Raw genomic sequence first — 24676 nt, forward strand, 5'->3', positions numbered from 1 at the left:
CTCTGGGCATGGCCAGGTTTGTCCTGGGTGAGCTCTGGGTGGGTTTCCCTTGGTGACCCCTTGTCTAGAGGATCTGTGAGTGGCGGGTCACAAGCTCCCACAGGCCCAGAGCGACCCTTGGCCTTGAAGGATAAAGTCACCTGGCTCAGCCTCTGAGGAGGGACCCGAACTGAGGTCCCAGGCCTTGGTGAGTAGGTATGGTGTGCGTATCTCTGTATTCTGCCCGCCGATAGGGAACCCCAGGAGGGCAGTCACAGCTCTGGTATGGCTCCAACAGGAGTCTTTGTGTAAGCTTATTTATTAGATTTATTGTTTTTATTTTTAACAACCTAAGGTGTTAACTTGAGATACGATTTATGTACAGTTTATTTTTCATGTGAATTATGTTTTCTTTTCAACGACCTGAGATGTAATTGATGTACCGTAAACCACACCCACCGAAGGGGTACAGGGCGCGCTTGGGTGGCTTAGTCGGCTCTCAGCTCAGGGCTTGATCTCAGGGGCGTGAGTTTTAAGCCCTGCATTAGGCTCCATGCTGCATGTGAAGCCTACTCAAAAAAACAAAAAACTAAAAGTAAATAAAAAAGAGTACAGTTTGATGGCTTTTGACAGATATATACGCATGTGAAACCACCACTGAAATGGACACAGAACGTGTCCGTATCTCTAGGGTTCCCTTTGCCTCTTTGCTGTCCGGGCCTCTCTCCACATCTGGCTGCAGGTGATCTCAGACCTGCTTTCTGTCACTATAGATCAGTGGCATTCCAAGAGGAGCTTTTTACATTTCGTTTCCTTTCTGTTTTTGGCTTTACTGAGGTATAACTGACAAAAACTGAATGTATTTAAGGTCTATCACGTGATGATTTAATACACATTTACACTGTGAAATGTTTACCGCCTCAAGCTGGCTGACACATCCATCTCCTCACATAGTTATTGTGTGTGTGTGACTATGTGAGTTGAGAACACGGAAGATCCACTCTCTTAGCCGGTTTCAAGCAGACAATGCGGTGTTCGGAACAGGAGTCACCACACCGTACGTGAGATTCCCAGAACTTGCTTATTTTATGCCTAAAAATCTGTACTTTGGCCAACATTTCTTTTTTTTTTTTTTTTTTTTTTAAATTTTTTTTTTTTTCAACGTTTTTATTTATTTTTGGGACAGAGAGAGACAGAGCATGAACGGGGGAGGGGCAGAGAGAGAGGGAGACACAGAATCGAAACAGGCTCCAGGCTCCGAGCCATCCGCCCAGAGCCTGACGCGGGGCTCGAACTCACGGACCGCGAGATCGTGACCTTGGCCAACATTTCTTAATACATGTTTTTGAGTTTGTGCAAGAGTTTTTTGTGAAAATGGCCAAGAAAATTAAGCTCTCCTGTTGCACCATCAGCGGATTTCTGACACTACAATCTGTGCATAGAAAACTAGACTCCCTAGTTATTGGAAACAATTGCCTTTACTTTAAAAAAATTCTTTAAAAAATAGTTTTAGACACCTGCATGGCTTTGATCATTTTTGTGTCCTCTTTCTAACAGGTGGTGCTTTGTATATCAGTTGACGTATCTCAAGACTACAGCCAAGTAGAGAATGTCATAAAACAAGTAAGGGGCCGGGTTAACCGGAAAGAATTCACTTGCCTTTCGATTGGTTCTTACTGTTTTAGTGTGCAGTGTGGAGCTGTTAAATCATCTCTGTAGGTTTAATGGTTTTATAGATTGTATTTATTGGCATTGATCTGCTACGACGTGATTCTTCTCTTTCTTATTGCCTGCTCTCATAAATTTTTCCAGGCACAGGAAAAACTGGGCCCAGTAGACATGCTTGTGAACTGTGCAGGAATGTCGCTTTCGGGAAAATTTGAAGACCTTGAAGTTAGCACTTTTGAAGTAAGTCGACATTTGTGTTTTTCGCTGGTTGAGTAGGCCATATGCTAGAAGTAGAACGGGGCCACAGGCGAAGGCTTTACCGACGGCATAGATAAAATGCATTCAGGATTAATAGAAGTTTTAGAAGGCGAGGGGAGGGTTCGACAAGGTTTTGGTTCCAGCGCCGTGACCATCCAGCGTTAAGAGTTCAGACGGGTCTCTGGACCGTGGCTTCCCGAGCTGTAACACGGGGGTGACACCTCCAAGCGGACACACATCACTGTGACGACTCACCGAGCTACTCCCTTTAAGAGAGGTCTCTGCAAGCCAAGGGCTGCTGGGTTTTCATCTCAAGCGTCAGGGTTTGGTAAGCCAAAAAAGCTCAGGAGCAGACCCTTTTGAGTTCTGAAATCAAGACGAAAAGACCATGCATCATGTTTCTGTTTATACTTTTAAATAAGTTTTCCAGGGAACTTCTCTTAGTAATCTATGTCAGCTCTAAATAAATGGACATCAGTTTTGAAATCTTTCTTAAGTACAAGACAGTCTTTTAGGGGCGCCTGGGTGGCTGAGTCAGTTAATTGTCTGACTTTGGCTCAGCTTGTGATCTCCCGGTTTGTGGGTTCGAACCCTGAGTCCGACTTTGTGCTGACAGCTCAGAGCCCGGAGGCTGCTTCGGATTCTGTGTCTCCCTCTCTCTCTCTGTCCCTCCCCTCCCCCTCGAAAATAAATAAACATTAAAAAAAATTTTAAAACAGGTTTTTAGTTGACGTCCTATCAACTGTCTTTTTCTTCACGTTCCATTAGCCTTTACTGCTGTAGTGGATTTTGAACGCTTTACCCCGCGAAGGTAAATGCCATCCCCCTTTTGTGGAGAAGGAGACTGCGGGCCTAGTAGTTGAGATGCCTTGCTTCTGGTGGCCTGTGGGAAGGCGTGTGGCCTGTGTGATACAAAGTCCAGTCAGAGGAGAGTCCAGACGTAGCTGTAAGCAGAGGGCACCTGATCTGGGGCTGGAGTGTGTTAAGGCTCCTTTATCCACTCGGCCTAAATAAGGCAGTTGTCTTGACCTGCACGCCTTTACCTTAAGTAATCAAAGGGGGACTTTGAAGGTGATTTCAACAGCTGGATAAAGAATCAGTTGGGGAAACTAGTGGTCGTATTCGTCTCGGTGTGACGTGCTGAGGGGGCCAGCAAGAAAGGGGTCGGGTGTGTATGAGCGTGAGTGAATGTATGAGAGTGTGTGTGTGTGTGTGAGAGAGAGAGATTGAGAGAGAGAGAGGCTAATGGAGGGGGAATCCACAGACCCACCCTGACTGAGCACGGAGGGCGAACTCAAGGAACTGACCAGGAGCCCTTTACAGGGCAGAGGGGTGGGGAGTCAGCTCTTGGAGCGATGTGGAGTGGAGCAGGGGCCAGAACCGCTGGGCCTAACGGCCACCACGGGGAGTTTGGTCCAAAACCTTTTGAAGGGGCTTAAGGTCAGCTGGGTGGTGGTGTGATCTGCGTTTCGGTTGTTAGAGGTGCTTTCTGCCTGCTGCATCAGGGGGGAAGGTAGTCGAGGCAGGGGGCGGTGATGGGGAACCTTGGAGTGAGGGGTGGGGGACGGAGATCAGCACGCGGTTGGTGGGGGGAGGCGTGGGCAGCTGATAGCGGGTGTCGGAAGCGGTCTCAGCCCAGTGAGAACCAGACTTTTATTTATTTATTTACTTTTAACGTTTTATGTATTTTTGAGACAGAGGGAGACAGAGCATGAGCAGGGGAGAGACAGAAAGAGAGGGAGACACAGAATCCGAAGCAGGCTCCAGGCTCCGAGCTGTTAGCACAGAGCCCGACGCGGGGCTCGAACTCACGGACCGCGAGATCATGACCTGAGCCGAAGTCGGACGCTTAACCTACTGAGCCGCTCAGGCGCCCCGAGAACCAGACTTTTAAAAAGAGAGGACTGTTAACCCAAAGACTGTTGCCTCTATCGGTGACCAGGCCTCCCCCCCAACCCCGTGTTCATGGCCCGCTCTAGAAGGGCCCTCTTCCCGGCTGCCCTGAATGCCGGCAGCAGGCCAACGTACTCTGGGGAGCATCCCCCTCCCAGGCCGGTATCTGCCCCTGGGCTGTCCCCCTTCTCCATCTCCGTCCCTTGCCGTGTCGTGGTCACATCTGGATGTGTGCTCATCGTGGGTAAGTCCTGTTGGAACGCCCACTGCCAGACTTGATGCATTTTCTGAAGATAAGAGTTCATTTCTGTTTAAAATCAATTCGCTTTCATTTTTTTTTATTTGATTGTTTTGTTTTGTTTTGATGATTTGTTTGTTTGCTTGGTTGGTTTTAGCTTTACTGAGGCCCACAGGGTTCTCAGGCACAGAAGTTGCCTGCACAGGATAGAACTCATCGCTGGGGGGGGTCTCAGCACGTGCTGTATGATTCCCCGGGGAGAGGACTTTGGGAAATTTGCCTGGTTCCTCTGGACTTTGGCCCAGGTGCCTTTTGCCCTTGCTGATTTTGTTTTGTGCCTTTTCACTGTCATAAATCTTAGTCACGGGTATGATCAGGGGCAGAGTTCCGTGAGGTTGTCTGTGAATCACCGAAACTGGTGGTGGTCCCGGGGAACTTCTCTTAATTTTCCTTTTTAATGATTTTCTTTGTGGATCCTTGGAGCTATATTTTGTTTTATCTACCTGTGGATTTTAAGCATAATTATTGTCAGCTTTTGATTGGGGTTACATTGAGTCTGTAGGTCCACATGGGGATAATTGACATTGTAACAATAACCGAGTCTTCTAACCTGTGAACGTAGTCTGTATCTCCCATTTATTTACATTTTCTTTTGCGTCTCAGCAGTGTTTTGTAGGTTTCAATGTATGAGTCTTACACATCGTTTTTCAGCATTTCCTGTTTTTTGATGCTAGTGTAAATGGCATTTTTCATGTCAGTTTCTGAGTGTTCATTGCGAACGAAGGTAGAGAAATCCAATTGATATTTATGTATTGATCTTGCAGTCTTGCTAAAGTCGGTTATTGATTCTAGTGCTCACTGGATTTTCTTCGTTCAAGATCATGTCCTCTGCAACAATTTTACTTTTTCTGTTCCCATCTGGATACCCTTATTGCACGGCTAGAACATCCAGTACAGAATAGAAGTTGTGAGAGCAGACATACTTGTGGTGTTCCTGACCTTGGGAGAAAACTTTTGTTTTGTTTTATTTTTTAATCATTAAGTATGATGTTTTCTGTAGTTCTGTGTCGCTTTGTTTTGGTAGATGTCTTTCATCAAGTTGAGAAAGTTCTTTTCTATTCCTAGCTTGCTGAGAGTGTTTATAAGGAATGGAGGTTGAATTTTGGCAGGTGTTTTTTCTGCATCTATTGGGAGGATCACAGAATTCTGTTTTTAGTTTGTTAATATGGTGAATTACACTGATTAATTTCCCATGTTAAACCAGCTTGCATTCCTGGGATAGACCCAGTTGTAGTTTTTTTCTGATTTTTTTGTAAAAGTATTGCTGACCTCTTAGCATAAGTGGGGAGTATTCCTGCCTATTCACTTTTCTGGAAGAATTTGTGTAGGATTGATATTAACCTTCTTTAAATGTTTGGTAGAATTTACCACGGAAGCCTAAGGTTTTCTTTGTGGGAAGATTTCTAACTTTAATTCAATTTCTTTAATAAATGTAGGGCTACATCTATATTTTCTTATCTATTTCTTTTGAGTGACTTTGGTAGCCTGTGTCTTTCAAGGAATTGGTCCATTTCATCTAAGTCATTGACTTGATTGGCACAGTTATTCATCATATTCCGTTATTGTCCTTTTAACATCTATAGATAAGCACCTGACTTTTCATTTCAGCTCAGGTCATGATCTCGTGGTTCATGGGTTTGAGCCCCACATTGGGCTCTGTGCTGATAGTACAAAGCCTACTTGGGGTTCTCTCTCTCCCTCTGTCTGCCCCTCCCTGGCCTCTCAAAATAGATAAATAAACTTAGAGTTTGTAGTGATGTCATCCCCCTCATTCTTGAGATTGATAATTTGTGTCCTTTATCTTTCTTGACCAGCATGGCTAGAGATTTTTCAGTTTTATTGATCTTAATAACCAGCTTTAGGTTTTGTTAATTTTCTATTTTCTATTTCATTTATTTTTTCTGTTTTCTATTTCATTTATTTCCTTCTTTTATTTTTAATATTTTTTTCTGCATGCTTTTGGTTTAATTTGCTCTTATACGTATGTATGTATGTATGTGTATATATATATATATATATATATATATGTATTTTTTTTTTTTTTAATTTTTGAGAGAAAGAGACAGAGCACAAAGGGGGAGGGGCAGAGAGAGAGGGAGACACAGAATCCAAAGCAGGCCCCAGGCTCTGAGCTGTCAGCCCAGAGCCCGACGTGGGACTTGAACTCACAAGCTGCGAGATCATGACCTGAGCCAAAGTCAGATGCTTAACCAACTGAGTCACCCAGGCGCCCCTAGTTTCTCTGCTCCTTGCTTCTAGCATTCAGCTTTCCAATAAGTTTGTTATCACTCGCCATGCTGATTTTCAGCTTCCAAAATGTTATTTTCTTTCCTGTTGTCTGTGCTCTGTGGGTTCTTGCCTTTACAAAAATTTATCTTTTTATTGAGATTTTAGTTAGGTCTCTAGAAGGGAGCTGAAGTGAACACTTGGGTTTAGTGTGCCATCTTTTCGGGGTGCTTTTTAAGAGCATTTTTGTTATCAAGACAATATAATGATATTAAAAGACATTTTGGGAAAAGTGGGAATCCCAGCATCCTAACACAATCATTTACAGTGTTCTGGAGTTCCTTGGTTTTGCACCTATGCACGTGTACTTTTGTGTAATATTTGAATTGGTTACAGTCACAGTGTAAATATAGTATGCAGTGAAGTGTTTGGTTTCACATGGTGATAGATCTAGTATTTTTATAGGACTTTAAATATAGAAACGTTTCTTAATATTTTATTTATCTTGAGAGAGAGAGAGAGAGAGAGCACCCATGCACGAGCAGGGGAGGGGCAGAGAGAGAGGGAGAGAGAAGATCCCCGGCAGGCTCCACTCTGTCATCACAGAGTCTGACACGGGGCTCGATCTCATGAAATGAGACCATGACCTGAGCCGAAATCAGGGGTCAGCCTCTTAACCAACTGAGCCACCCAGGTGCCCCTTAATATAGAAACAATTTAATGCCAGCACTTTTAGATTTCCAAGTTAAAATGTAAGGTTTTTGAGAGTTGCCAGGATGAAAGGAAGATACACTCTCGGTACCTACGTAAGTTCTTACCCATCATGATATGAGAGCCAACGCTGACCGAGCACGTGACGGTGGGTCAGAGGCTATGCCTTGACTTGTGTTTCCTCTTCCAATGCTTGCAACAACCCCGTGGCTAGTACCTGCACTAGCCCTGTGTTCAGCTGCAGAAATAAGTGGTGCCTGACTCTCTTGTTCGTCATCAAACAGGTAGTAACAGTCCTTGCCGTTAACCACGTCCTAGTCTCTTTGTGATGTTTCCGTAGCTTAGAACTAACAGGGCCAGAGATCCTTGGGGGGCTTTTTCCTAAAACTGTTTTTCAGAAAGTATTGCTTGCAGTACACAGCATACTTTGGATAAGGAGAAGACTAATCCTGACCGGTTTTCAGCGAAGACATCACTGCCGTCACGAGGAGAATAAGAGACTAGACTGAAGTAGGCTTGAGCGGGCAGGTCATGGGCACCGGGGCTCATTTACGGCATCACTGCATCGTTCATTCCCTCGACACATCCCTTGGGCTCCCAGTCACTTGGGCTCCACTGGCCCTCAGATCCGGAGAGCAGACAACTGCTGTGGAGCGCAGCCCTGAGGCTCTGACCTTGCTCACTCCTCACGTGGCCCTTTGTTCCCGGCAGAGACTAATGAGCGTCAACTACCTGGGCAGCGTGTACCCCAGCCGAGCAGTGATCACCACCATGAAGGAGCGTCGTGTCGGCCGGATAGTCTTTGTCTCGTCCCAGGCAGGACAGCTGGGATTATTCGGTTTTACGGCCTACTCTTCGTCCAAGTTTGCCATCAGGGGACTGGCTGAAGCTTTGCAGATGGAGGTAAACACTGTATTCAGTTTCACAGTTTTTATCTTCCAGCTCGGCAGTGGATGTTCCCCTTTGGTTTGCAGCTGCTTGACACGCGTTGTAGTATCACGTTAGACATTTGTAGACGTGACGTTAGCGAAAGGGCATCGGCTCAGCCCTTGAATTCTGCAGGTAACATTTTTCATCGCATAAAGACTCTACTGGGGATAGAAGCAAAAGGGCTGGGAGGTGTTTCGCTCGCTTAATTTAATACGCAAAATACTACTTTATATTTACTCTGTATTTTTCAGTCTAATACCATGCGAGCCTGCGATTCTCTAGAGGTGTTTCTTTAACGAAAAGATCTCTGCTTTAAGACCGAGTGATGAAATTAGCACGTGTTTGAGGGAAAAGCTTGAATCAGCTCCTGTCTAGCTCTCAGCTGTGAGACAAATCATTTAACTGGGTCTGTTTCCTTTTCTGTAAAACAAGAGGGTTGGATTAAAAATATCGTTTGGCTCTCCTGAGACTTATACTTTAGTATCTTAAAGAAATCTTGATGAAAGCGAATGCTTTTTATTTTCGCAGTTAAGAGAACGTGTTGTGAAGGAGGGTGTGGTTAGCATTAGCATCGAAATAAATGCTTGTCATGATGTGACAACCTTCACACAACCTCAGCTGTGGGAAGCCGACTGCCGCATTGTTGTCCAATGGGGACGCTTAGAAAGTACCACACATATCTATCCCAAATCACACACTGAAAAGGCAAGGTAAAATTCTTTCTATTGTAACTTGCACTGAAATGTAACACTACATCATGATGTTAAAAGCCCGGAAGAGGGGCGCCTGGGTGGCGCAGTCGGTTAAGCGTCCGACTTCAGCCAGGTCACGATCTCGCGGTCCGTGAGTTCGAGCCCCGCGTCGGGCTCTGGGCTGATGGCTCAGAGCCTGGAGCCTGCTTCCGATTCTGTGTCTCCCTCTCTCTCTGCCCCTCCCCCGTTCATGCTCTGTCTCTCTCTGTCTTAAAAATAAATAAACGTTGAAAAAAAAAAAAAAAGCCCGGAAGAAAATTCATTTTGGCCAACCTTCTCATGGTAGGAGTGTGTGTGACCTGGGGATCCTGTTTAATAATTTAGGTTAGGGGTTGGCAACTTTTTTCTATAAAGGGCCAGATTGTAGGCATTTTAGCCTTCAAGGGCTGGATGGTGTCTGTCGCGACTACTCAAGTCTACTGTGAGAGCAGGAAAACAACCATGTGCAAGAGTAAATGAACAGAGATAGCTGTGTTCCGATAAAACTTTATTTGTAAAAAGAGAGGGCCAGATTTGTCCCACAGGCCATAGTTGGCTGACCGCCGATTTATAAAATCCCCGGAAGAGCCCTTGATGGTGTGTGACAGGGCACCACATTGCCCAGCATCACAGTACAGATGAGTTGTCCAATCAATGACAGAATCCTCATGCGCCACTTAGAGACCGGTAGACTGTGCCATTCTCATCGAAAAGGAACCAGCCCCAAATTTCATTTTCATCAACTTGCTTAATACTCATAATCAATAAGGGGCACCTGGGTGGCTCAGTCGGTTAAGCCTCCGACTTTGGTTCAGGTCATGATCTCACGGTTTATGAGTTCAAGCCCCACATCGGGCTCTGTGCTGACAGCTCAGGGCCTGGAGCCTGCTTCCGATTCTGTGTCTCCCTCTCTCTGCCCCTCCCCTGCTCATGTTCTGTCTCTCTCTCTCTCTCTTCTCTCTCAAAAATAAATAAAGATTAAAAAAAATACTCATAATCAATAATAGCTCTTTATGATATGTTTAGCCAATAGGACACGTAAGGCTGTGAAATTTCAAACAAGAATGCCAGCATTTCTTTTGAAATTTTTACTTGGAAAGTCCCTTTGCAAATAACCATTTATTTATGTTTTTATTCAAATGTTTATTTATTTTGAAAGAGCAAGAGTGAGCACGCACATCCGTGCACATGAGCAGGGGAGGGGCAGAGAGAAAGAATCCCAAGCAGGCTCTGCATTGTTGGCACAGAGCCCAATACGGGACTCACCAACCGTGAGATCATGACCTGAGCTGAAATCGAGAGTCAGGTGCTTCGCCAACTGAGCCACCCAGGCACGCTTATAAAAGTTTTGGGAAATCTGTGAGGCGGATGTCGTTTTGCCACCTGATAGATACGAACGCTGAGTTTTGGTAGTTCATGAAGTTGCTGAAAGCCACTTTGTTACTTTGTAACAAAAGCAGTAACAACGTCTTGGCTCTCTGGTTCCCTGGGCAGATGATGTGTCTATAATTCAGGTCAGAAGTTACCTGATTGATACAGCCTTAGACATCTGGTAAGTGAAGGGCTGTTTTGGAAATGAAAAATCTGCTCATTAGGGCTTTTTGTCCCTAAGCCTTGTACATGGTAGAACAGACATGTTACTGAAGAGGAGGAAAAGGAAAGTGAGTTGCTAATACAGAGTCCCCAAAGCCTCTTTGTGACAAATGTGATTCACACGCTGCAGGAAGCTTGCCTGGACTTGAAAGTCAGCTTGACTCCTGTCCGTATTCAGACTCCATGAAAAATGTCCCCACGGAAACACGGAATAAGATAAACGTGAAAAGTAGGCTTAGAGGGGAATAAATTCAATAATCAAAATCCAGTTTGTTCATAGTAGACCTACGTCAGAACAGTTGTTTCCCTGCAGACTTACAGTGTTGTGTTTTGGAAACCTGGATACTTCAGTCTGTTTTGCCATCGTGGTTGTGTTTTCTGTGAATGAAACAGACCTCATAGAATTGCTCAGACTCGAAGTACTTTGTGATGATCTTTATCGGATTACTTTTTTTTTTTTTTAATTTTTTTTTTAACGTTTATTTATTTTTGAGACAGAGAGTCAGAGCATGAACAGGGGAGGGTCAGAGAGAGAGGGAGACACAGAATCTGACGCAGGCTCCAGGCTCCAAGCGGCCAGCACAGAGCCCGGTGCGGGGCTCGAACTCATGAGCTGTGAGATCATGACCTGAGCCGAAGTCGGACGCTCAACCGACTGAGCCACCCAGGTGCCCCGGTTTAACTAACTCTTAAGTCTTCCTGTCCACCCACCCTTTGCCCGCCAAACTAAAGTAGGACCCTAGCCATGCTTTGTGCATAATAAAACATTTGTTGCACCTTTTGGTGTTCCTTTTTTTTTTTTTAAACTCCGTTTTTTTAGGTACAAATATATGATTTAAAGATTCTAAAAGTTAATCTTTTTGGAAAGCCAACTTCTGCTGGGTTACGTATGGCCAAAGATGTGGTAGCAGAGACCGAGTCAAAGAAAAATAGCCTTTGTGCTTCCCTCCTTCCGGTCATGCTCCCCTCCCCCTAAGGCCATCTTGCCCCACAGCCTTGAAAAGTAAGCTTAGGTAAAATTCTGGAGCTTCTCGGACACAGCTCTGCTCCTCCCTCTAGGACCCCCGCCCCCCTCACTCCGTCTTCGTTTTGATGGAATTAGGAACGACACATTGTAGGTGGGATGATTTTGGTAGTCAGTTCTTGAGCAGACGGTTGTCTTTCTGATTGAAATGGAGACCTGGGGAAGGAAGAACGTGACGAAAAGCATGGAGGTGGGCAGAGCAGGAGAAAAGAGGATGGTCAGTCAGCAGGGACAAGGAGAAACACACGGCCACAAGGTGAGCAGAGTCGTCAGCTAGTGAAGTCTGGGCTTGTAAATTCCTAGAGACAGGGGTGATCTCTAGGAGTCGGCATCGTCTGAGCAAGAGCAAGTGAAGCCACATCAGCCCCCTTTCGTTTTCTGCCGGGGCCGTGGGACTAGTTGATTAAAGGAAAGTGTGGATGGAGTATAGCGTATTTAGATGTTATCGGTTATTTGACCAAGAGTTTCAAGAGACGGGCTGCGCCACGAGGGCAGGGGCTCTCTCGTGTTGTTGACATCCACGTCTTCATTCACAGAACAATACGGGACTCATTCAGTAAGTATCCCTTGGATGAGTAAATACAACAACGAAGGGATTAGCCACTGGAGGAACCCAACCACAGACTGAGAGGGTCATGTGACTTCAAGACTACTAGCACCCCAAACTGCTTCTTCCGGGACTGGCTTCTTCCAAGCCCGACGATCTGTGTCTACGCCAGGAGAAAGCTGTTCTGAAAAGCTGTTTCAGGCGTTTGGTAGCTCAGCCATAACCTTGAACTTGAGAAACACTGCTCTGACACACTGTCTTACATTCGCTTGTGTGCCACGGTCCTTACGCATTTCAGGGGGAGGGGGCACAGGAGCGTTAGAGAAACGTCTGAGTCGAGTCTGCTTCAGGCCTTCGGTGGGCCAGTTACCACGCACCGGCTTTTTTGGTGGTGTTTTTGTCTGGTCTGTGCACAACAGAGGGCAAGGCCGTGGGAGACGGTTTTTGAAGTCACTATCTCAAAAACAAGTGGAAGAGAAATTGCTTGCTCATCAACCTCACTGGCTGGCCCGAATCCAGAGCTATTTCTGAGCACGGCTGGGCCTTGAAGCTGCATGCCCCGTGGAGGCCGAGTGAACGGGCTGTCTCACGCCCTGAGTGCAGTGGCAATGAACCAACAAAGACATCACCCTTTGCTATTGTGCTGTTCAGCATGGCTGGCCAGGATCTAATGCTTCTCCCGACCCCGACAGCTCCTCGCACAGGCTTCAGAACTGTGCCCGGCAGAGGGACCCAGGGAGAATAAGGACTGTGTGAACAGACGGGACCCTGGGGTGCTCTCAGGGGCTGTTGCCTGAGGACACGCTATTGGCACTTTTCAACCTCCTTGAGATGCACAGTGGCCTACGTACCCCCAGCTGTCTGTCTGCTTTTAACTTCCCGAGGTAGCGTCCTGGGGCTAAGCAGCAAGCCAAGAGCAAATAAAAATCGGGGGACAGAAATTTGGATGGTGTGAACTATCACCCTTAGAGCCACTAAGAATCAGGGCCAGATGAGAGTGTGGAGCAGGGCCACTGAAGTGCAGGATCTTTGGGAAGGGTATGTCCTGGCCGACTCGCTTGCGGGAGAATCTTCTGGAATTGCTGGGGGTGTATTTCTGAGTGGAGGCATGGAGGCCTTGTTGTGAGGCAATGAAGCCTCGGAACCTGTTTGAAGCTGGGAAGGGGTTTCTGCATATAAATAAGGGTGAGGTCGTCTTTCCTGGAGTTGCTTGGCTGGTCTGACCTGGCTGTTGGTTTCTTCTGTGGGGGAGGGTACAAGTGACTCCTGACTCCCTGTTGGGCAGGGGCTGGTGGCTTAGGAAGTTCCCGACCAGGCAGACTTCTCAGGGGATCCGTGTAGTTCGAGGCCTGGCTCTGAAGAGCATAGGAAAAGGGTTTTGACTGATCTTGACGTATTCTGTAGACGAAATCAACAAGAGCTTCAGAAGCGGCTGTGAAGGAAGCCAGGTTTGCAGTCGCAGAGACCGGTCCCACGGTCCTGCACACAGTGCTGAGTGGTGTCCGGGGGGTGGGGGGGCAGGCGGGAAAGGAGACCTCCCTTTAGCTGTCCACCTTCCTCCTGGACGGCTCCTAGGGCCTTGCCTGCTCAGTGGGGGTGGGCAACACTCAGAAGGAGGTGAATCTCTGCCAGCTGTTTTCGGGAGTAGAGGTTGTTGGGGTGAACCCTGTGCCTTTATTTCCAAATGATCTTCATGGAGAGGAGTTTTCCTGACCCAGTCGGTGCTGGTTCTCCACCCAGAGCCACATTCTGCCTTGGGAAAATCAGGGCAGGATTCACGACGTTTGCCTGGTGGCCGGTGCAGGTGGCTAAGGGTCGATGCGGAATTGGACCTTGTTTACTGAAGGGGCACATGTTGTTTCCGAAATGCAGGTGAAGCCATATAACGTCTACGTCACAGTGGCCTACCCGCCCGACACAGATACCCCTGGGTTTGCGGAAGAAAACAAAACAAAGGTAAGTATTCCTCTGTGTCTGTTTCGAGCCTTTAATGTTGTAAATCTTCCTTTTCCAGTTTTCTGACTTTCCACCCCTCAGCCTGGAGTCATTTTCATCGTTCAGAAAATTGCGTTCTTTACAATTGATGTGCAAGGTAGAGGCCTCTGAACTTCCCAGAACTCTCATGTGGAGTCTTAGAGAACACAGCCCATATTTTCCAAGGCCATGAGTTTTGCTAATAATCTTCAAAGGCTTACTTAATTAACAAGGTATTATCTTCACGAATACAGCCTGCATTTTTAGCAAATGAGAGGATACTCTTTAGAAATAATATCCTCTCCTCTGGACTTAAACACCTGGTTGCCGGGGCACCTCAGACTTAGCGTTTCAAAAACAGAATGTTTGATTCCCTCTCATTGCCCCCTCATTGCTTTTCATCTCCTTGGTAACCGAGAAGCCAGCCTTGGTTCTTCCTCCCACACCACACGTCTTGACCCGCGCACTTCCTCCTGGCTCTACTCTCAGAACTGGTCCTGAATTGGCCCATTTTTTTTCAGACCGCAACTGTCAGTACCATCCTCGTAATGGTAGCTGCTGGTATTTTTGCCCAAACTGCTCTTCATAATCTTCAAACTGGTGTGCCTGCTTCTGCCCCTCTTCCTCACCCCCTGTCTGTTCTTCATATAGTGACCAGTGATCCTTTTAAACCGTAAGTCAGGTCTTGTCACTCCCTTGTTCAAACACCTCTTCTGCAAGGAAGAAAAAAAAAAGCCAAAAACAAAACCAGAAAAACCCTTCTTAAACAGCACGGTTTAATAGAATGCTCTAGAATGGAAATGTTCTGTGTCTGCCTTCTCCAATCTGGTAGTCACATTGTGGCTGTTGAACACTTGAATACGGCTATGGGATCCCCCCCCCCCCCGCCATCATAAAACTGAATTTTTAATTTTGACTCCTTTAAAGTTAGTATTAAAATGCACATGTCGGTCTTGTCATGTGTTAGTATGGCCCCAGTGGCTCCCATTATGCCTAGAGTAGAACCCAAAGGTCTTTTCTTTTAAAAAAATTTTTTTAACATTTATTCATTTTTGAGAGACAGAGAACACGAGTGGGGGAAGGGCAGAGAGAGAGAGGGAGATACAGAATCCGAAGCAGCCTCCAGGCTCTGAGCTGTCAGCACGGAGCCCAGTGTGAGATCGTGACCTGAGCCAAAGTCAGCAGCTTAACCGACTGAGCCACCCGGGTGCCCTGAATCCAAAGGTCTTGCAGCTCATTGGGTTTTGCACTATGTGGACCTTGGCCACCTGTCCACAGTGGTGTCTCCTGTTGCCCTCAGCCCTACCAGAGCCCCCCATCTGTTCTTTGAGCTTGCCCAGGCTGTCCTCACCTGTGGGCTTTGTTTACTCTTGCTCCCCTCTCTCTCTGGATGTTCAAATGGCTTCATCCCTTGTTTCTTTCTGTCTCTGTACAGACATCACCCTGAGAGGACTTCCCTGACCCTCTGTCTCTCAAATGTCAGTCCCTTGGAACACTCACCATCCTTTCCTCTGGCTTTGCTTTTCTCTATGATGCTTATCAGCACTGGACATTTACATCACACACAATGACAGACTGAGCTGAATGCAAGCTTTGCACGTTGTTCAAAGGAACTTCTTTCTTCCTTGCCTTGCCTTGATGCATTGTAGGCATCCTCCGAGCACATGAATCAAGTGGAGAAGAAAGGAATCGACCAGAACTTAACTACCTTGAATGGGCGTTGATTGGTTTTCTTTTCCTTCGTAGTAATGCTTTAGTAAGTGCGAGTTTCTGCAGCATAAAAATTGGCACTTATGCTCCATAGACCGTGTATTTGCGAAAAGATGTGTATGATTTAGAACATTTTTTTCCCTATTCACTTCTTTTTGAGTCTGCCTCTTAAAATTACAACTATTTCAAAGAAGTAAATGTAAGCCAAACGCCCTGTCTTAGAATGAGCAGGGGCCTGCTAAGCGGATTTGTAACATTTGGTAAGCAGTCTTTTCTGTTTGAAGCCAAAGCTGACAAAAAGTGGTGATTTCCCTGGGAAGATCTGATTTTGATGTTAAGTTGGTTTTTTTCCCTCCGGTGTAGTGTTGAGCCAACTTTGGATAAATGAAATTCTATGTCGATGTGTGAGCCCTGCAGGGGGCGCCATAGTGCTTTTCAGTCTACTGTGTGTGTGGCCTGGTGGTCTGGAAGAAGGAGCAAGGCACTTTCAGAAGAACCCTTCTCTTAATTCAGGTTCATCAAGAAGTACTTGACTTTTATGAAGTGCTATGCGTTTCCAATTTAAGAAAATACATTCTGTTCTTTATTTTAATTTTCTCAATCCTACGTGGTAAAAAAAAATGTATAGTTTCATGCAGTTTAAGGCTTTAAGTTTTAAAACTTCAAACTGAAACTCCCTTTTAAAGAATTTCTGAGCACGTGTTTATGTCACCTTAAGGAAGATAAAAAAAAAGTGTGGGGGGGAGCCCTTTCCCACAAAGAACTTAGGAGGTAATAGACAAATATACAAGTAGCTATAATATATATTAAGGCAGCAACATGCAAAGATGAAAAGAGAAAGGACTTCCAGTTAAGAATTCAGGAAAGGAGGGGCGCCTGGGTAACTCAGTCGGTTAAGCATCCGACTTCGGCTCAGGTCACGATCTTGCGGTCCATGAGTTCGAGCCCCACGTTGGGCTCTGTGCTGACCGCTCAGAGCCTGGAGCCTGTTTCAGATTCTGTGTCTCCCTCTCTCTCTGACCCTCCCCCGTTCATGCTCTGTCTCTCTCTGTCTCAAAAATAAATAAACGTTGGGGCGCCTGGGTGGCGCAGTCGGTTAAGCGTCCGACTTCAGCCAGGTCACGATCTCGCGGTCCGTGAGTTCGAGCCCCGCGTCGGGCTCTGGGCTGATGGCTCAGAGCCTGGAGCCTGCTTCCGATTCTGTGTCTCCCTCTCTCTCTGCCCCTCCCCCGTTCATGCTCTGTCTCTCTCTGTCTTAAAAATAAATAAACGTTGGAAAAAAAAATTTAAAAAAAAAAATAAATAAACGTTAAAAAAATTTTTTTTAAAAAATTCAGGAAAGGAGACAACTGAGGTGGACCTTTAACCACCTTTGATTTGGGGTGCTGATGCCCCAGCCTGGTAATGAGCGCACAGCCTGTGCCAGGGGCCCCTCAGTGTTTTCTGTCCCAGTTTCCTCCTTCCCGCCTCCCCCGTAGGTCCTTTAAGAAGCAGCGGCATTGTTGAACAGGGACTGGGCTGGGGCTGTCTCGACCGATGGCCTCAGCTCTGTCCGCGTGTCAGTCTTTTGCTAGCCTGGGAGTATGGTCAGAACGGAGACGCTGGTCATCTTGCTCAGGACACACGGTCGAGGCTCTGCATAAACACTGTCGGTCAGGTGTCTGGCCAGCAGTGAGGAGTCTACCAGGATGGTTCCAGTGGCGTTTTCTTATTCCAGCTCTGGTGGTCCCCACTGGAGCCGAGACCACACGTGTCCAACGGAGAGTGGCAAGGGCCTCCTGATCTTGCTTCAGCTACTGCGCTAAATTTTATACAGTAACCAGGTAGAAACCGATTTAGAATCCAGATGGACTGGATTCTAAAAGCAGGAATCTGCTCAAAGGTGGAAAACTGGAATTATTTACAAAGAAGGGGAAGGAGGGTTGTAAGAATTATTTGTTCTTGGGGCACCTGGGTGGCTCAGTCGGTCAAGCATCTGACTTCGGCTCAGGTCACGATCTCGCGGTCCGTGAGTTCGAGCCCCGGGTTGGGCTCTGTGCTGACAGCTCGGAGCCCGGAGCCTGCTTCGGATTCTGTGTCTCCTTCTCTCTCTGCCCCATCCCCGCTTGTGCTCTGTCTCTCTCTGTCTCTCAAAAATAAATAAATGTAAAAAAAAAAAAATTTAAAAAAAAAAGAACTCTTTGTTCTTTAAGTTAATGGGCAATAATGGTACTGATACATCCATTTTTTTTTTTTCCCACCTTCAGCCTCTGGAGACTCGTCTGATTTCAGAGACCGTATCTGTTTGCAAACCAGAGCAAGTGGCCAAACAAATTGTTAAGGATGCCATAGTAAGTACAGTCCTTGTTTTCTTCATTAATAGTTGTGATGCTGGATTTCTGAAAAGAGATACGATGTTTGTCCCAGGGCTTATTTTAAAGCGTTAGTCATTGTTACTTCTGGGTCACATTCATGTCGCATGTTGGACGCCACTCTTCTCCCTTAGATGCTTTATTGATTCCATGTAAAGTAGTAGGCTTCTGGAAACTAAGTACATATCTCAACCTTAGGAACAGATTGATGAGTAAGGATGTCTGGGAACTTTGGTTCTTTAAAAAGAACGTGAGACCTTCGAGCCGTGTGTCAATAACCACGTTCCATGTCTGGCCCTGCTGCCTTTTGCTGCTTGCCCACAGCACTCGCAGTTGTAGGCGATGTTAGGTACTTTATTAACTGCCTGACTCCTTGATGAAGGACTTTTTCTTCCACCTTCCTGCTTCCCAGTGCCATTTTCCCCAAATGTTCACTAATAAGGAGGTGTGTCCAACCCCACCAGGCCACCATCCTGTCCACCCAGATAATGTGCCTCCAGGCTACTGAGTCTATTTGGAGCCTGCCGTCTTCTAAAACAACGTATGTGCCACAGACTTTTTTCTTTTTCAGGTGTTTGTTTATTTGTTTTGAGAGAGAGAGAGCGAGAGCAGGGGAGGGGCAGAGAGAGAAAGGGAGGGCGAGAATCCTAAGCAGGCTCTTCTCTGTCAGCACAGAGCCCGCTGCGGGGCTTGAACTCCGGAACTGTGAGATCACGACCTGAGCCAAAACCGAGAGTCGGACGCTTAACCACCCAAGCCACCCAGGCGCCCCGACTGCCACACACTTTTGACAACATCCTGTCAGCCCACGTGCAGAAGAACACACACCAACGGGGGATGTCTGTAAACTTCAGGCCTACGCCGCACGTGGGAGATTCGAGGACCCGTGCAATGAGGTGGCAGCGGGCTGCTCAGCCTCCCTGAAGGGCCGCATGCACTGTGGCACGAGCACCAGCTGAGCAGGATACGAGAAGTATCGAACTCCATTAAGATACAGCCAGTTGGGAGACCCATGCCCTGTGCTCAAAGGCACAGAAGGGGGGCGCCTGGGTGGCCCAGTTGGCCAAGCGTCCGACTTTGGCTCAGGTCGGGGTCTCACAGTCCGTGAGTTGAAGCCCCACTTGGGGCTCACTGCTGTCCGTGCAGAGCTCGCTTCAGACCCTCCGTCCCCTTCTCTCTCTGCCCCTCCCCCACTTGCACTTTCTCTCTCAGAAATAAACAACAAAAAAAAAAGGGCACAGAAAGATGGCAGGAGTGGAGCGAGCGGACTTAGCTTTTCCTGCTCCCCTCAGATCAAAGCGGGCACACCCTGTGCCTTGAACGATCTGAAAGCTCTTTGTATGTTGGCACGGCTCCTTGAGTCAGGTGGTCTTGAAACTTCATTTTTTGGCCACTTTCCACAGGAAACTATTGACCATCCCAGTGATTTCTTTACAGGTTTATAGTTATCAATGCTTGCCGTATTAGAAACTGCAAATGCATAATCTAAAAAGTATTTATTAATCCGCTTAAAAAAAACACAATTTAACCCATTACATCTTAATGCAATTTTTCTACAATAATAGTTTTCCAAAACACAACTTCAGCGAGAAAAGTGCCATTGTTTTACATTTCACCAACGTCTTTAATGTTTCTGTGAAGAGAAGACAGCTGAACTCTTATCACTGCCTCCGCATTCCGCCTGCCCTAAAATGTTGTTTGGGGTGAAGGATATAAGAAAAAATCTGTCCTTATACAGATATGTAGTTAGGAAAGGGAAGAATATTAAATAGGCTTTTCAGAGAATTGCAGACATTCTTCTTTGATATTAAACCCAAACCGGATGAATAGTAGTTTCTTAAAGGTTAATTACAGTGTGGAATTGGAAACCACATTAATGAACTTTTTGTTCTCTGTTACATTAAAACCCGTTGGTCTTTGCACTTTGCATGTTTTGTACCCATTCATGATTTTGTAATGTTATGCATCCGTCATGTGGAAAATATGGGCTCATTGAGTTACCAAAAAAAAAAAAAAAACACCAAATTTCATCCATTCGTATCACCGCTGGTCTTATCATAAAAGTCTTTACATATTGGGCAGCTGACAGTCTCACAATGGCGGACAGGTTTTCACAAATCGTAATTTTTCCTTGAAAGCTCAGATGTTAACATTGACCATAAAAGCTGCCAGCTTTCCTTGAAGTCACAGGCTCATGTCATTCGTGTTCCACAAAATGTCTTCCAAATACCCAAGTCTGAATAACCACAGATTAATTTTCATGACTTAAACGGTCAGAGGAGGGCCTTTCTGCTGGGCAGCCGTCCCCCTTGGGTACAGAACACAGCAGAGGGCGCTGGGTGTTCCCTCTCTTTTTGTGACGTAGGCTCTTAAGACTTGCCCTTAAGGGTTGAGATTTAATAAAATGGTAATTTTAGGGGCGCCTGGGTGGCTCAGTCGGTTGAGCGTCCGACTTCCGCTCAGGTCATGATCTCGCGGTCCGTGAGTTCGAGCCCCGCGTCGGGCTCTGTGCTGACCGCTCAGAGCCTGGAGCCTGTTTTGGATTCTGTGTCTCCCTCTCTCTCTGCCCCTCCCCCGTTCATGCTCTGTCTCTCTCTGTCTCAAAAATAAATAAATGTTAAAAAAAAAAATTTAAAAAAATGAGTAATTTTATTGCTTTATCAAAGGCGTTTTATTTTATTTTTAAATTTTTCTAAGTTTATATATTTTGAGAAAGAGCGAGCGAGCAGGGGAGGGGCAGAGAGAGAGAGGCAGAGAGAAGCCCAAGCAGGCTCCACACTGTCAGTGCAGAGCCTTGTGTGGGGCTCATACTCACAAATCGTGAGACCATGACCTGAGCCAAAGTCAAGAGTCAGACACTCAACCCACTGAGCTACCCAGGCACCCCTATCAAGGGCATTTTAAAGCAAAACTGACATTTAAAAATTATTTTAAGATTTTTTTTTAATGTTTGTTTATTTTTGAAAGAGAGAGAGAGAGAGTGGGGGAGGGGCAGAAGAAAGGGGGACAGAGGATCCGAGGCAGGCTCTTCGCTGACAGCAAGGAGTTTGAACGGAGGCTTGAACTCACGAGCCATGAGATCATGACCCGGGCCGAAGTCAGACGCTCAACCCACTGAGCCACCCAGGCGCCTCTTTAAAGACTTTTTAAATTTCTGTACATTTATTACTGCAAGTGCGTGTGGCAGTGGAGAGGTGCCGCTACTGTGGTTTGTGCTAATGAGCTAGCAGTTTCGCCCATCGGTGCAGATGTCACTCGGCGACGAGGCGATTAAGGTCTTCGTATTGTTATGACCATCATTTTGTCCTCCTGGATCCCCTGAAAGGGTCTCAGGAGCCCCAGCGTCCACGGACGTACATTTTGGGAACCACCTGTGTCCCTATTCCAGCCCGTCTGCCAAGGCCACGTTCATCTGTGAACTCCGACGTAGGCTCTGTCACCCTGGTATGCCACCTGGAGTGGGCCCGCTTCGTTGCTTCTGATGTGCTGTTTCCTTTCCTGGTTACTACCATTGCCTCTTCTCCTTTTCTTTTAGCAAGGAAATTTTAACAGTTCCATTGGCTCAGATGGGTACATGCTCTCATCCCTGACCTGTGGAATGGCTCCTGTGACTTCTATTACTGAAGGGCTCCAGCAGGTGAGCTATGCCTACGTCAACGGACAGATGGACGGACAGACAGACAGTGCCTTTCATTGAACCCCAATGAGAAAAGGCTAAAGGAAGACTCAGTGCCTTCATCTGAGGATGGGGCAGTATCCATTGTCTCCCTCCCTGTGTCAGGGACACGAAACTTGGACATAGGTTAAAGACACCACCGGAGGGGAGAGGTTAAAAACACCATTCCGACAGGGGAGAGGTCTTCTGTGTTCTGGGCACTGTGGACACAGAGAGGGAAGGCCGCTTCCGCCCTCGGAGTGTTCGTCCGGGTTCTCGTCTGAGAACCACCGATCCGAGTGTTTGCGGTAGAGTGATGGAAGGTACTGGGTATCGGAACAGAACACCTTTCCTAGGCGAGTCAGGTCACGGGCAACTAAGCCTAGGGAGGTAACGAGTCAAGGATTCAACGCAGAGCCTACTCTTCCACAAATTGTGGTCCATCCAGGCCACACGGAAGTTAACCGCTTGTGGATGTGCTGCGTGCAGAATCAGGAGGGAGCAATGTCTCCAGCCCCAGGGGCTTACGGGCTAGGGGGAGAGACAGACAAAAAAGTGCTACCCGTGCCATGTCATATAACAAGTGTCCTAACAGAGGGCTGGCTCTGCACAGACCCGATGGCGGATGGTGGAGTGTAGACGGAGAGAAGGCTGCCCGCGAAGGGGCCTGTCTACGCCGATGGGTAGTTTATATAGTTTATAACCAGGTACGAAGTTACGTGCCGCCGACCGTGTCTAGACTGAAAACCCAAATGACGCGGGTGTGGGTTTCCCTCACTCTTCTCTTCCACGACTCTGTGACTTCCTCTTAGAGATGGAGGCTGTACTACATGACGCCCCTCTCGGCCCGCGCCTGGCACATGCTAGGAGCTTCGGAGGCTGGCTGGAGCCGCCGCCTGCGTTCCTCACGTGCTGTGTGGTCACCTTGTCCCTTCCGCTTCCGTGACGCCAAACCTAAAACTTGAGCACGGAGCTGCTTCCTCCACTCCGGTGCCGAATACGCTTCTTTGAGACGTTTCCCCGGGCTGTGACCGCACTGCCCACAGTAGAGCCCTGTTTCCCAGCATCCCGGCCCCGATTCCGTATTGGCGCTGTGATCAGGATCAGTGTTCGTGTTCACTCAGGAGCCCGACGAGGCAGTGGGTGGCGTCCCTGCCCCCCTCCTTCTGCCCCGCGCGTGAGGGGTCAGGTCCATCCCTCCCTCCCTCCAGTCCCTGGTCCGCTCCTTTCCCCAGCGGCCGCTGCTCTCGCAGTTCGGGCCTGGGACGCCGCGGTCGGCTCCCTGCCTGGGTCTCACGCTCTGCGAGCCAGAGGTCGTCACTGGGGGCCCGAGGGCCTATAAAATGTTTGGTTCATCTGGTACGAGTGTGCTTGTTGAGATAAAAATTTTTTAATTAGCTTTTCCACACAAAGTCCAGATTTCGGACTTCTCTTGGGAAATCAGAAGGCCTCCCGGCACCTGGCAGTAACCAGCTGGGGCAGGTGGTGGCCCCTCCGGTGACACAGGATGCGGCCCCCCCATCCCGGGGGCCTCACAGCACCCGTCCCAGGCCCGGTGCACCAGAGCGCCATCACTGTTCCACGCTGGTTTTTCTGAACTGCAGACCCACCTGGCATGGCAACCCTCAGTGGCTCCCCAGTACCACTGAGGAAAACAGCTTCCGTGACATCACGTGGGGTAACCCTCTGACCTTTGACCCCGCTCACCCTCTGCCTTTCTTCCCCCGCTTTCCAAGACTTTGTCTCTGCCCCTCTATCCCCACGCTTCCTTTTTCTGACCAACTGTTCCAACCAACCCACCAACTGCAAGTCTCACCTTATATGTTGCTTTTTTGCAGAAAACTCCCAAGACAGTAAAATTCCTTGGACTTCAGTATTTTGGTGTTTTGGCATGCGGTGTTACAGTTGCTTTTTCTTGATGTGTTTTTCTTTCCGTTAGGTGTTTTTTCTTTTCAAGTAATACACTTTATTTTTTAGGACAGTTTTATGTTGACAGAAAACTTGAGTTGAGGGGCCCCTGGGTGGCTCAGTTGCTTGGGCTGAGTTGCCTGGGTGGACCTCCGCTCAGGTCACGACCCCAGGGTTCCCCGAGCCCCACAGCCGGCTCCGTGCTGTCAGGGCAGAGCCCACTTCGGATCCTCTGCCCCCCTCTCTGTCTGCCCCGCCCCCGCTCATGCTCACTCGCCCCAAAATAAATAAAACATTTCAAAAAAATTTGAGTTGAAATTAGGGAGCTCTCTTCCTGTCCCCACCCGGCTCCCCATTCTTAGCATCTTGCATCAATTAGCACGGTCTGTTGTCCCCGTTGATGAGCCAGTCTGCAGACGTCATTGGTTTGCATTAGGGTTCAGTCTTGGGGTCACACCCGTTTTGACAGGTGTATAGCCGCCACGTGACCATCGTTGGACTGTCACGTGGGATAGTTCCCCAGCCCGAACATTCTCCTGTGCTTCGCCTGCTCGTCCCTCCCTCCCTCCTCCTGAACCCCGGGCAATCACTGACCTCATTGCTGGCCCTGTCGCTTTGCCTTTTTCCAGCCTCCCTTTGGTTCTTAGTTTTTTCAGCGTTGTCCTGACACGCCCTTCAGAGAACCAGTGTTCTCAGGGCTCCCTGGGAGCAACAGCGGCCTCTGTGCCACATGCCCCCCTTTGCCCCCTACCCCCCGCCCCCCCGCTCTGCCGCGCTGTCCTGTGGGCGGGGCCTCCTGAGATTCGCCTCCACTTCTCCATCGAGGGTGCATCCAGAGTCTAGACTGCCGTGGCCCCCTCCGCTGATTTCTACCCAGACAGATGAGGAGTTAGCTCGTCTTCACGCCCTCCTCCTTCCGCTTACAGCCACCTCCCCTCCATTCGCACCCCCTTTTTACTTCTGTTGCGATTTGGGTTAGATCTGTATTTGAGGTCATCATTATTTTGGCTATTTAAATGCTATTCGCAGCCGAACCCCGTATTACACATTATCAATTTTCCTTTCTTGTGCAACCTTTTGTTTTCCCCGGAACCGTTATTGGCCTTCTTCTATGTATGATTAACAATGACCGTCTTCATTTCCTCTCTGACATATCAGGCACTCTGTCAGTTTCCCCTTCTGGAAGGAATCCTTCCTGGAGCCTCCGAGCCACCCGTCAG

The 24676-nt window shown here is 47.6% G+C and overlaps 1 protein-coding gene across 1 annotated transcript in view; it reads left to right on the plus strand.

Annotated features, from left to right (window-relative positions):
• Positions 1 to 24676, plus strand: part of KDSR (3-ketodihydrosphingosine reductase) — a 39990-nt gene that overhangs the window by 10263 nt on the left and 5051 nt on the right. The window contains exons 4-9 of the mRNA XM_047086222.1: positions 1537 to 1602; positions 1792 to 1887; positions 7745 to 7936; positions 13731 to 13814; positions 17789 to 17872; positions 21429 to 21530. Of these exons, the coding sequence (XP_046942178.1) occupies positions 1537 to 1602; positions 1792 to 1887; positions 7745 to 7936; positions 13731 to 13814; positions 17789 to 17872; positions 21429 to 21530 (624 nt within the window). The remainder of the gene's footprint in view (positions 1 to 1536; positions 1603 to 1791; positions 1888 to 7744; positions 7937 to 13730; positions 13815 to 17788; positions 17873 to 21428; positions 21531 to 24676) is intronic.

Source organism: Lynx rufus, unplaced genomic scaffold (genome assembly GCF_022079265.1).
Source record: "Lynx rufus isolate CCGP_SWC_20201006 ecotype Redwood Valley unplaced genomic scaffold, mLynRuf1.p SCAF_20, whole genome shotgun sequence".
Lineage (NCBI taxonomy): Eukaryota > Metazoa > Chordata > Mammalia > Carnivora > Felidae > Lynx > Lynx rufus.